At 46.2% G+C, this 12,907-nt stretch overlaps 1 protein-coding gene across 7 annotated transcripts in view; it reads right to left on the reverse strand.

The window, feature by feature from the left end:
* Nucleotides 1-612: 612 nt before the first annotated feature.
* LOC119951352 (tandem C2 domains nuclear protein) overlaps nt 613-12,907 on the reverse strand; it is a 61,220-nt gene continuing 48,925 nt past the window's right edge. For 6 of the 7 annotated variants that reach the window (XM_038774512.1, XM_038774490.1, XM_038774519.1 and 3 more), the window contains 3 exons: nt 10,250-10,364; nt 7,974-8,182; nt 2,242-2,449 (listed from right to left, as the gene is read on the reverse strand). In XM_038774512.1, the coding sequence (XP_038630440.1) occupies nt 2,342-2,449; nt 7,974-8,182; nt 10,250-10,364 (432 nt within the window). In that variant the 3' untranslated portion in view covers nt 2,242-2,341. Of the gene's footprint in view, nt 2,450-7,973; nt 8,183-10,249; nt 10,365-12,907 lie in introns of all 7 variants that reach the window. The other variant, XM_038774529.1, reaches the window with a different exon arrangement.

The raw sequence follows: 12,907 nt of genomic DNA on the forward strand, positions 1-12,907 counted from the left end.
CCCCCCCCCCTCCGATTGCCTCCCCAGTCCCCAAGCACAGGGGCAGCAAGCCCAGTGCCCCCATGTTCATGCCTGTGTGCGAAGATGGCCGCTCACCTCCTCGGCTCCCTGCAGCAATCCATCCGGCAGGTTCATATTTTTAAAAGGAGTACTAATCAGCGCCAGCGTGACCACTTGCTAGGGAGGCTGTTGGATATGGGGTGGCTCCTGTTAATTGCATGGAAATAGGGCTCAAGTGGTGACAATTGGTTTCTCACCACGCAATGGAGAGATCCCGATTTCGCCTACAGGAACGTCCAGTTGCATTGCAAACTGTTTGGCGCCTGGCATGGTTCTCCTTTTCCGGCTCTTCCGCTATTGACCGGCCTCGTTTCACCCGAGCAAGAGCACAAGGAGGCCGGGGAATCACGCTCTACGTTTCTTCATGTCGTAGTCACGCCGATTGGAAAAATGCAAATCGCACGTGGCTAGTCAGCAACCTTTGGTGAGTTATGAGAGGAATTCATATAAAACATAATTCACATATTTACCACATTCCACACACCACCCGATTTCCAGGAAGGAGAGAAGGACGGAGTTCCACCTCAATAACAGAATAAAACCACTTCAAACTTCTTGAAAACACACCCCAAACGTTTAATTGGCTTTAAATGTTCATTTTGAACTGGGTAGGTCTCAGAAATGGAATCTGCTGCATGGAGATGAACAACAACAATAACTTGTATTTACTTTGAGCACTTTTAATGTAACCAAACTTCCCAAGACTCTTCACAGGAGCATTATCAAATCTGACACTGGAGCATTGAGGAAATACTGGGAGGGGTGGAAAAGTTTGGTCAAAGAGGTAGGTTTTAGGCAGTGTCTTACGAGAAGTGAGGAGGTTTAGGGACAGAGTTCCAAAGCTAAGAACCCTAGGCAGCTGAATGAAAGCAGGGCCATCAGTGGTGGAGTGATTAACATTGTGATTACACAAGACGCCAGATTTGGAGGAGCACAGGTATGAGGGCTGGAGTAAGCTACAGAAATAGTGAGTGGGCAAAGCTGGGGAGAGATTTGAAAACAAGAAGGACAATTTTAAAACTGAGACTTTGGTAGACGGGGAGCCAGTGTCGGTCAGAGGGCACAGTGGTGACGGGTGAACAGGACATTGTGCGCGTTAGGAGATGGGCAGCATTGCCCCTCTCCCAGCATATCTGAAAACCATCGAGAACGCATATCATGCAGGGGTTATATTGGCATACATCAGGGGGAAAACACCTGGATGGAAAATAGTGTGTATTTATGTGCCCAAGGTACCATTCTGTCCATTTACCTTGTCCAAAAGATAGGGAAGTAAAGTATCAAATTGAGTGCGGAACTTAAAACATACAGATACAAAGCAGATACAGTTAAAAACCCAGAAACAAAGATCATACATTTTCACATTGGCTTCAAAAATCACCAATTGCTTCAGGTAGACACATTCCAACGTCCGGAGGGTATTTAACAGGCAAAAACAGCTTGCACAAAACATGCTACATCCCTAGCAAGGCTACCCCCTGTGTTTTTCAGAGAAATTGCCCAACTTTGTCTTACTGGCTGAATAATGATTAATATACACGAGTTCAAACGTAGAATGGGGAGCACGGAGTGTTGCTGAGATTAAATACTTCATTTTCTACTTTGTCTAGATATCCTACCACATAAGCTAAGATCACAGAGTAAAACTAGCTGACCCCAACACGGGAATCTTTTTATTCTTCATGACAAAAAAAAAACCACTTCAAGGTTTTGGCCTCCAAAATACCTGGATCTTGCAATTGATGTTCAAGTGGTGCTTGAAGTTAAAAGACAAAAATTGAGGGCCTCCATTTAACTTACTTGAAAGTGCAGTTTTTCAAAACTATTATTTATAATATATGATAGACAAAATCATAAGAGGCTCTGAAAAGTTCCTGTTATATACACTGAGGTGAATCCAAATATTAAGGTTGTCTGCGGCTATTGGCTCAATGAATGGAAAACTTACGACTGGTCATTGCCTAAGCTACAAAAAGTGAAGACAATAGTATTAGGTCTTGTATGTCATACAGTCTGCGGCACAAGTTAAGACAATAAGGCACTTCCACAGGCTGAGGAAATCACTCGGCTATTTAGAATCCTGTGATGCCTTCCAACAAGTTTTTTTTTTGTCTTTTGTATTCCATAGTCCACAAGGTCCAAGGCTTGATAATCAAGAATGCCACATTATACTAATATTCCCTGAAAATCTATTTATAAGTCACATGATACTAAGGCACGGTTCATCTTTTAGTCCCAGTTCTTTGCGATTCGAGTCTGATTGGGACGAAATACCGTGACCTCAGGTGAGATTCAGGTTGTGCCACTTGATGACAACTTTCTCTGGATTTGCACTCATATCTTGCCACTGTTCGAAAGCCTCTCCACTGCTGTCCCATCCAATCACCATCTAAAAATAAAAAGCACTTGGGTCACAGTCAAACATGGGCAACACACATGGTTAAACTGGTCCTTCTGCCTCTGCTAAACTGGAATGCCATCACCAAAATGCATCCGTTCTTATTACACTATTCCTGGATTTGCCGGCTGTAGTTCCCCCGCACATGTTTTTATTTTGAGAAAAGAAAAAGCATTTGAAATTTTTTTTTTTGAATGGATCAGATGGACTCAGTGTTAAGGATTGACTGAAGTCAATGTGGGGAGATGGGGTATTGCTTTTGGTAATCCAGACATTCAAAATAATTCTCTTGGGACACGTGTTCAACTCACAACATGGCAGTTGGTGGAATTCAGATGCAATTAATTAATAATTTAACTCATTGATTATAAAAAATATCAGGCAGTATTTGGCCAATTGTCACTTTTGGCACAAAAACAGTTGCGAATCCCGCTTGGCCTGGCGGTGCGATACAGACCGCAATTTTTAGGTTTTTTTGAAAGGCGCAAAGAATGTGATTCACCTGCCCCGAGGGTGAGTTCAGGAAAGGGGGCTGCATTTAAACAGCCAGGAGGACGGCAGCGAAGAAGCCTGCTCCTCACTTCACAGAGGGGCCCTCACCCATTTTATTGATGCTGTAGAGGAGAGAAAGGGAACAGGCTACCTTCAGGCTGGCAGGAGATCCTCCAGCAAGAGCTGCCTGCTGGACGGTGGCAGCGCTAGTCAGTGCCCGCACCCTCCACAAGAGGACAGGGGTGCAATGCTCCAAAATAATGAATGACCTACCCCGTTCTGCCAAGGTAAATGCTACCTGCATCTTCTCTGCACTGCACCTTGTCGTCACCCTTCAGAATGTAACCTCAACCCCACATGTTCGTGCACTTCAATGAGATGAACCGTGTTGCGTTATTAGTGAGGGCCTGGGAAGTTCGTAATTTAAAGTTCGAACTCACCTCCTAGGGAGTGAGAGAATCATCCACCCATCTTCCCACCTGTTACATAGATGGGCTTTGAGGCATATCTGTGATGTTTCAGATAATACCTCCCCCCCCCCCCCCCCCCCCCCCCCCCCCCCCACATCCCACACCAACCGCCCCACTATAACCTGTTTTTTGTGGTTAAAATTCCCTCCCACATTTTAATTGTCTCTCCAGGTCTGATCTGAAGGCAGATCCAAGTCCCTCATTCTTTCCACCCCCATTGTATAAGTCCCTCTCCTGTACGTGCAGATCTGTTCCAAAGGCGACAATGTGATTGATGCACACATGGCTTAGCCGTTTCCCTCCAGAGCTGGCTAGAGGGCCTAAAGTAATATTCTCCCACCCCCCTCGTCTCCAAATCTTCCGAGTCCTCCAAAATTATGCAAGAGTGAGGGGAGAAGATTGACAACTCCAGACACCTCCTCCAGATGATAACCACCACCCACCCCGCCCACACACCTCCCAGCCTCACATCCCCTATCTCCCCAAATGTCCCTTTTCATGGACTTTCCAATTGCCATTCCAACACCAAAGTGAGAGGCTAACACATCAGGACCATCTTGCTCACTCCAGTCCTTACAAACATCAATAGATCCCCCTCCACACGTTGCATCCCTCACATCCAAACCTGTTAATAATAAACTGCTCTTAAATCAGCCCTTCCCAGCCCTGACATCTTGGGCTGGATTCTCCGTTTGGGAAACTAAGTGCCGGTGCCAGCGGAGCATGTGTGGTCTTTCACCGCCGAAAAATTGGCGTGAAACCCTCACCGATTCCAGCACCGGTTAGGTGCCAGCACCCACACCGACTGAAACCCCTGCCTCCCACGCCGAAAACGGCTGGAGAATGGCCGGGTCCCAGGCCGCGTATGCGCAAGGCTGACGACCTGCACCGGTCATGCCATACAACGTGGCGCCGGCGATGCATCACCCCCAACCTGCCAGCCGCGAGCCCACACCCTGCCCCCCCCCCAGATCCAGGCCGAGTATGGCGCTGCTGGATACAGTTTGCAGCCATCACGCCGGGTTCCCGCAGGGTTGGGACCACACGTGGCCCATACTGTCGGAAACTTGGCCCACCGGGCGGTGCATCATGGGTGGGCTGGCCGATGACGCGCCGCCGTTAAAACAACGCGCGCTGCGCGTCACGGTGACCACTGTTTGGAGGGGACGCCGCCGGCCCCGATTTCGGCACAGAAATCCATTCTCCACCCTATCGGCGAACACAATTTTGGCAGCGGCTACAGAGAATCCCGCCCCTCACCTCTCAATTCTTTGAGCAAAGCAAACAAGCAGGAGAGTTTTCAAGATTTCTTACAATTGCTGGTTTAATTTACTTCTGCCTGCAGCACTCTTTTTTTTTAATCAGTTACCTGTCAGTATTCTGATGGCTGCCAAAAGGACACATTCCTTGAGTAACAAAGGCTTTACTGGTAATCATTCTATAATCAAGTGCCTGAAATGTACCATGAAGTGAGCACTCCCCAGACAGAAAAATAATCAAACAAGCCTGACCAAGGAGCATGCAAACTTCAGAAATGTTCAATCTTACCAGTGACAACTGGTAAATTAGTCAGTTAGCAATCAGTACTGAGAGGAGAATGGGGAACTCTCAGAGGGTATTGAGCTTTTGGAGCTGAAAAGACGGTCGAAGCAAAAGTCTTTGAATATTTTTAAGGTAGAGGCGGATAAATTGTTGGTAAAAAAATGGGTGATGGGTTATCGGGGTTAGGAGGGATGCAGATTAGAGGCTACTGTCAGAGCACGCTTGATCTTATTAAACAGCGGTGCAGGCTTGAGGGGCTGAATGGCCTACTCCCGCTCCTTCTTTGTATGTTCATATCTTCAATACAATACACTTGACCACGGACACTCCACTCACTGAAAGTTGCAGTAATTAGGAATCTGAAAACTCGACAGACAATCTGGGACCTGGGTAAACAGGACAGGCAACAGTACATTCCTTTACCAGAGTGAAGAATCCTTATGGCAGAATGTGAACCAGGAAGTTAGAAAATTTAATTCAATGCCAAATCTTGTAGCAAACACAAAAGAGGGATTTTTTTTTAATGGGATTAACAGGAAGAGATATAAAAGAGAGAGAAAGAAAGAAGTTAAGCAAATTACTTCATAAATTAAAAAAAAGTCTCCCAACAATAATTGAAATCTGCCAGAAAGAGTTGTAACAGTTAATTTCTGGTGCCAGAGAGGTAGTTTGGCAGTAATTAAGGCTTTGCACGCTGATAAAATGCACTGAGGCTAGAATGGACAAGCTCTGATCTTTCCTGGTGTGTTTAGTGGGAATCTACCAGGCCAAGTATCATTTACACTATTCTGTGGATCTCAATGTAGAGTCTCTCAGTGAGGTACTGGTGTAGTGAAGATTTTGGAGAAGCAGGTCCCCTGGTTTCTGCATTTGACTTGTTTGTGCGTGTTCATCCATTTATAAGGCACTGACAACCTCAATGTTATTTCTGTTGCAAAATCCTTGTCCCATCTCCTTGTATGGTGGCTGTGAAGGATCTTGGGACATTTTACCATGCTTATTTATTTTTGCATTCATTTCTTCATGGATGTGGGTGTCATTGGCTGAGCCAGCATGTTTTGTCCATCCCTAATTGACCTTGAACTGAGTGACTTGCTAGGCCATATTAGGGGACAGTTAAGAGTCAGCCACATTGCTGTGGGTCTGAAGTCACATGTAGGCCAGACCAGGTAAGGACGGCAGATTCCTTCCCTTAAGGGTGAATCAGACAGGTCTTTATGACAATCGACAACAGTTGTCATGGTCACCACTACTGAGACTAGCCCTATCTCCCAGATTTTGTGAACTGAATTCAAATTCCACCAACTGCCGTGGAAAGGGAAGGAAAAATATCTTAAATTCAGCCAGCAAAAATGATATGGTTGACATTTGGAATCTTCCACTGAATCAGAAGTTTACCTAGAGGGCAGTAATGGATAGTCAGCTATATAGTCAAGAACTACCTAGTTAACTGAAGCTGCAATAAAAGGCAGCTTTGTTGTTAAATAAATAACCAGAGAGAAACCTAAAACATCAAGCATCAAGATGTCATCAGTGCCTAAAGGGTATAAATCTTGGGCAGTGCAATATAAAGCAAACATTTAGGACACTTGTCGAATTTGAACTGATTCCAAAGAGGTCAAGGTGACTCACCAATAGTGATTTCCCCATTCTTTACAATTAATTCTGACAGCCTAACCTGTCTTCAATGGAAGATGTAATTAAAGATTTAAATCAGATACTACCAGCCAAAGATCGTAAGATCCAAATTAAAGGAGTTCCTTTCTCGTTGTCTATTGAGGGATTGATCTGTTTGTGTGCAGGAAACAAGGGTGGGGTTCTGCGTTTTGCCAACATGCTAACCTTAATTCAAACCCTGCAGGGGAAAAATAATAGCAACGAATGACGACAGTTTGGAACAAATCTTTAGGTTCTACATATAGTAGGAGAGTCATTGAGATGTTTTCTTCTGGAAAGAACTCTTTGGTTTGGAGAACGTCTGCAAAAATACTCACCTGAGTTTAGTTGTACATGATGGACTGACATGGGGCAGGTTGATAAGACAATGGAGCGTTGTTCAGACATTTTAAAATAGAAAATGGCTTCCGCGGCCCGCCCAGCATCGTTGGTGAGGATGGAACCCCTCCAGCGAGAAGATTGCGACTATAGCTGTAACCAGCTAGGGCCTCAGAGACTGCCTGGAATGCTGGGCCCAAGGTCTGTCACTGGGATACTGCTGCTTCCAGGCGGGAAAATTCCAGTTGACCTCAACCAAAAATAAACCCTTAATTAATTGAACGATAGCTGAAAAGAACTGAAAACGTTACCCTTTACTTCCAGAAGGCCCCAGCTCTTGGCATTCTGATGAAACTAACTGTACCCATAGGTTGCAAATCTAGCATATCGCAACGGTACACCAACTGCAGCTGGACTCTGAGGAACTGATTCAGTTCAGTATTTCTGGGCAATGTCTGACAAAAATGGATGCCAGCCAGCTCATATCATACACATCACGGCAGCACGGTGGCGCAGTGGGTAGCACAGCAGCCTCACGGCACCGAGGTCCCAGGTTCCATCCTGGCTCTGGGTCACTGTGTGGAGTTTGCATATTCTCCCCGTGTTTGTGTGGGTTCCGCCCCCATAATCCAAAAGATAGATGCAGGGTAGATGGATTGGCCACACTAAATTGCCCCTTAATTGGAAAAATGAATTGGATACTCTAAATTTATTTTCAAAAAATACTACACATTACAACATTCATAGCAATTGACCGTCCGTTCTTACCCATTCCTTACATTCATATTATCCTCATTTTAGTTGGAAATGTGGGTTGACAGGAATATCTATCTCCTCCTTCAGGACCCCAAACAATAAACAAAGGCGTGGTTTGGTTAAAATGTCAGTAAGGCCCCAGTTAAAGCGTGTGTTGCTGACTCGCTATCCGAAAACAAGTTTGTAACAGAGGCTGAAAATGTTTATCACATTTTCCACTTCATAAATATCCCCAAATGTACTGAATGAGCCAACGTTACCTGCCCCAGGAGGTGTTTCCGTCTTACTGAGCTCCTGCTGTAGAGTTTCACGTTGAAGCTGATTCTCTGGAGATGGAGACGATTTTGAACAACCGGGAACAGAAACGTCTCTCCCCATTTCACCTGACCATTCACAGCTTTCAGAAGACGAGTCTTCTTCTTGTCAAACAGCCCATCGGTACTTTCCATCATTATCTTCACATAGAAATCTAAATAGTGGTGGTGGTGGAAAAACGCACACTTTAGACGTGCAACAGAAAGAATTTAGCCAGTCCGAGCTCCTTGTATTTGTCACAATTCCCAGGAAACATTTTGAGTGTACTCCCAGAACATCCCAAATGCAGGAAGAACTCAATTGCACATGAAAATAGACTCTTGTGGAAAAATTGCTGTCTCCCTAGTCCAGAGGTAAATCCCGCCCAATAATTTGGTTCCACACGTCCCTTGAATTCCATCCTGTAAATCTACGTGTTTCATCAATACTCTTGCCTATTGAAGATCAGTGTTGGGAATCCGAAGATCAAATTACCTGCAAACATCAAAATGGGGCAGATTCCTGGGACACCCTTGGGTGAGTTATGAACAAATCTGTTTGAAACAGTTACTAGGCCCCAACAAAGCATTTCATTCCTAGTCATATGATGGCTGCCAACTTGGTTAGTCCACACTCATGTGTCATGTGTCATGTGCTGTTCTTGTCAGTATATCACAAAAAAGGTATTGATGCATTGGAGAGGTTGCAGAGAAGATTTACGTGGATGATATTAGAAATCCAGGGGTTTTTTTTTTAAAGAAAGGATTGACATGTTGGGCCGACCCCTCCCATCTGGGACCACGTCCTGTGGTGTGAGCGTAGAGGCTGGCAGCAAACTACGCTGTATCTTCCGGCCCCGACCTCATTAATGATGCCCCCGGGGCTGAGCACCGTATTCCGTGGGGGGTGAGCATGGGTCCTGCCAGCATATCAGGGTGCCAAATTGATGCCCAACATCATTGACCCACCGTTGAGGAAAGAAGAGGGACCTCCTGAAAAAGAAGATGGATCCCCAGGAACACTCTGAGGCTGGAAGATGGATCTCTTTGATGACATAGAATCTGGAAGATCCACCTGTAGCTGCTCCCCCCCACCCACTGCATGTAGTGGTCCAGGGTCCAGATTGTCTGGCGGCCTCCATCCCGAACTCCGGAGGCAGACCCGGGCATTGCTCAGGTGAGTTCCGACTCCCGCACACCACGTTGTCCCAGATGTTTTCTGGACTGTGTGTGTCTTTCTGCTGGCATCGCAGAGAATCGGGCGTGGGTGGAAGATTCTTGTTGGGCATTCATCTGCATCCCATTAGTGGGACGCAAACTAGTTTCCTGCCCACCGCCAGCGGGTTTCCTGATCCGCCATAGCAGGCATCAGCGGAAGATCCCGCAGGAAATGCAGGCCGGCGTAAAACTGATTGTTGGACCCCCATCGAATTCTCCCCATCCTGACCACCATTGAACCTGTTTGTGGGGCCATGGGAGAATTCCGCCATTGTCTCGACTGAGGGGCGACCTAACAGAGCTTTTTTTAAATTATGACAGGTTTTAACAGTGGATACGGAGGTAATGGGCCGGAATTTCTTGGACGAGTGGCAAGTTCGAGTCAGGAAACATTCACTATTGGCAGGCTTCAGGGGCCGTGTTTTTAAAATGGAGATTGGGGGGGGGGGGGGGGGGGGGGGAGAAAAACTTCTAACAAATGACTTGAGCTCTTACTCAAAACTCACTTGATACAGAAAAAAAAACCTCCCACTTACCTGAGGGCCACTACAACCTTAGTGGCAGCCCACTCTTCGTTAAGTCTTATGTGTCATGCTGCCATAATGTAAATGTAGGCCCAATAGAATAGAATAGAATAGAATAATCGCTTATTTTCACAAGTAGGCTTCAATGAAGTTACTGTGAAAAGCCCCTAGTCGCCACATTCTGGCGCCTGTTCGGGGGAGGCTGGTACGGGAATTGAACCGCGCTGCTGGCATTGTTCTGCATTACAAGTCAGCTATTTAGCCCACTGTGCTAAACCATCCCTTAATATCAGGTTTCACTTGGGCCTCAGCGAGTCACAGGGATTGTGACCTGTCCTCCATCACAGGATCAAAGACGTCCAAATTTCCACACCATCTCCCTCATCCCACCAAACCCCCCCCCCCCCGGTGCATTTTAACCTTAATTGCTCGGAAAGTTTACAATATCAGCATTGAACAGTTTCATGACTTGAGCAAACAAATGTCGACATTAACACCTACTTAATGCCAGAGGTGTGAAGGAATTTGGCACGTTCTGTACTTCCAGGATTTGTAGCTGGATCCGATTGCTGACAGCTTGAAAACACGTTCCTAATCGTAGAATCGCATGACAGCTCTGGGTGAAAGAAAATATTACACTTCGGCAGTCAATCCGGGAAGATTGTGAAAACAAATAAAGGAAACAAAAACCAACGTTACAATTCAGTTCCCGCTCTCTATTTTACACAAGGGTCTTGAAAAGATTCACAAAGTGGGTTTTGAAAAATCAGAAACTTAAAAGATTAAACCGACTTTTCCAACATGCTTCTATGACCCACAACAAAGTCAAGATTGAACTGATGCCGTCAGATAATTGTTTTAAAACATTATCAATCTGGACAGCACGGTAGCACAATGGTTAGCACAATTGCTTCACAGCTCCAGTGTCCCAGGTTCAATTCCCGGCTTGGGTCACTGTGTGGAGTCTGCATGTTCTCCCCGTGTCTGCGTGGGTTTCCTCCGGGTGCTCCGGTTTCCTCCCACAGTCCAAAGATGTGTAGGTTAGGTGGATTGGCCATGAAAAATTGCCTTTAGTGTCCAAAAAAAGTTTAGGTGGGGTTACTGGGTTACGGGTGTGGGCTTAAGTGAGGTGGTAATTCCAAGTGCCGGTGCAGACTTGATGGGCCGAATGGCCTCCTTCTGCACTGTAAATTCTATGATTGATTGGAGCACCTCCATTGTGCTTCAAGTGTGAATTTTAAGTGACTCGTTCAGGCTTTGTATTGGGACAGAGAAATAGTGACTGTGTTGCGCCCAGTGGGACTCCGGGCACAACTGGTGGATCACGTGACAGCATCAAATCAGACTCCCTGCTGGGTGCAAAACCTCGCATGAGTCACCCAACTCACTCCACCCAGCCCTTGCTGAGCATGATCCAGATCAACAGATTTAAATGAGCCATTAAGGCTCTTTTAAATACCTGGATGCCACATTCACCAGGCGCCTGGGAGTCAACGGCCCCGCCTGCGAGATCTCGCCAGGACGCCATTTAATACTGGTTTCACAAATATGGACCAGGCCGAACGACACCTCGGCAAGCTGCAATGGATTAAAGTGTGGGCTCGGCGGGGAGGAAAACCCCGAGGTCCAAAAAAATCGGTAAGGTGCCAGCGAATATGCGGGGTGAATCTCGGTGCTACGGCCACCGAGAGACAACCCGCCAAATACGCCCAAAAGCGGACTTTAATCTTTTCCCGCTGAATCTGCGCCCACAGTGTTTTGACCTCAGCTGCTTCCTGTGGTGGCAAATTCCACAGGCCGCCCACTCCTGGCGGCTTGTACAAATGAAAATAGCAGCACAACTTTAATTTACTCGCCGGAAACCAAGCCCTGCATGCTCCAAGGCAAAGTGCATTAATTGTTCATCTGCTTTTTTAAAATGAGCTTCCTGGGAGCACTTGAGAATTGGGTTGACACGTCAGCAGCAGAAAATGAAACGCTTCTAAACAGCAGTAAGTTCAAGAGCAGGCTCACAAATGCCAGTTTAAAAGGCAAATATAAAAATACCTTCTCACTGGGCCAACCGGTTTTTTAGGTATGAAGCCCAAATGCTAGAACACTAAAAATACCAAAGTAAAGGAGCTCACCTACTGCAATACTGGGAACATGATTGCGGAAGCAAATATTACAATATTACACACAAAAAATGAATTCAGACACTTGACTGGTTTTCGCTGTTCCTCTATCTTCTCCTTTCCATAGGATCACTACAGGGCAGAAGGAGGCCATTCGGCCTATCGGGTCTGCACCGACCCTCTGAAAGAGCTCTCATGGAATCATAGAATTTACAGCGCAGAAGGAGGCCATTCGGCCCATCGAGTCTGCACCGACCCTCCGAAAGAGCACCCCACTTAAGCTCACACTTCCAACCTATCCTCGTAACCCAGTAACCTGGACACTAAGGGCAATTTATCATGGCCAATCCACCTAAATCTTTGGACTAGATATGTAATATCCTATATTACATCTTCCCTAAACTATGCTCCCGATTTATCGTAATCTCATTCTCTGTCCTTTGTGGTAACATTAAGCCCCCCCCCCCCCCCCCCTCCCGCCAAAGAGCGGGGCCACTGTTGCGAGATTCAACAGGCCAGCAACAAATCCACTGACCGGGCAATCCTGATGGAGGGTGGGACAAATCCCGCCCACAGTGGGGTTTTCCACCTGTCTAATCAAGTGACAAATACTTGAAGAAGAGCAAAAACTTTATAATGTGCTTTAAAGAGCTCCCAATGGGAAAATAAACCGATTCAGAAGGAAGAATGTGTGGTGCACACTGGAGTAAGAACTCGGAGACTTGGCTGAAACAGGACGGAGACGGTTTGGAATAAAAACAGGAAATGCTGGAATTACTCGGCAGCTCTGGCAGCATCTGTGATATGAGAAATAGGGTTAATGTTCGGATGGAAGGTTGTTAACTCTGCCAGACCTGCTGATATTTCTGGCATTTTCCCTTTTTATTTTAGTATTTCTCTTTCAGAGACTATTTGGTCCTGGCTTTGAACACCATGGGTGCGATTCTCCGGCCTCGTTGCACTCTCGCTCAAGCCTCAAGCCATGAACCTGACAGAAGGGCATCTGCGGGAGCTGAGGAGGTGAGTAGCCATCCTTGCTCACAGG

Source organism: Scyliorhinus canicula, chromosome 2 (assembly GCF_902713615.1).
Source record: "Scyliorhinus canicula chromosome 2, sScyCan1.1, whole genome shotgun sequence".
Taxonomy (NCBI): Eukaryota; Metazoa; Chordata; class Chondrichthyes; order Carcharhiniformes; family Scyliorhinidae; genus Scyliorhinus; species Scyliorhinus canicula.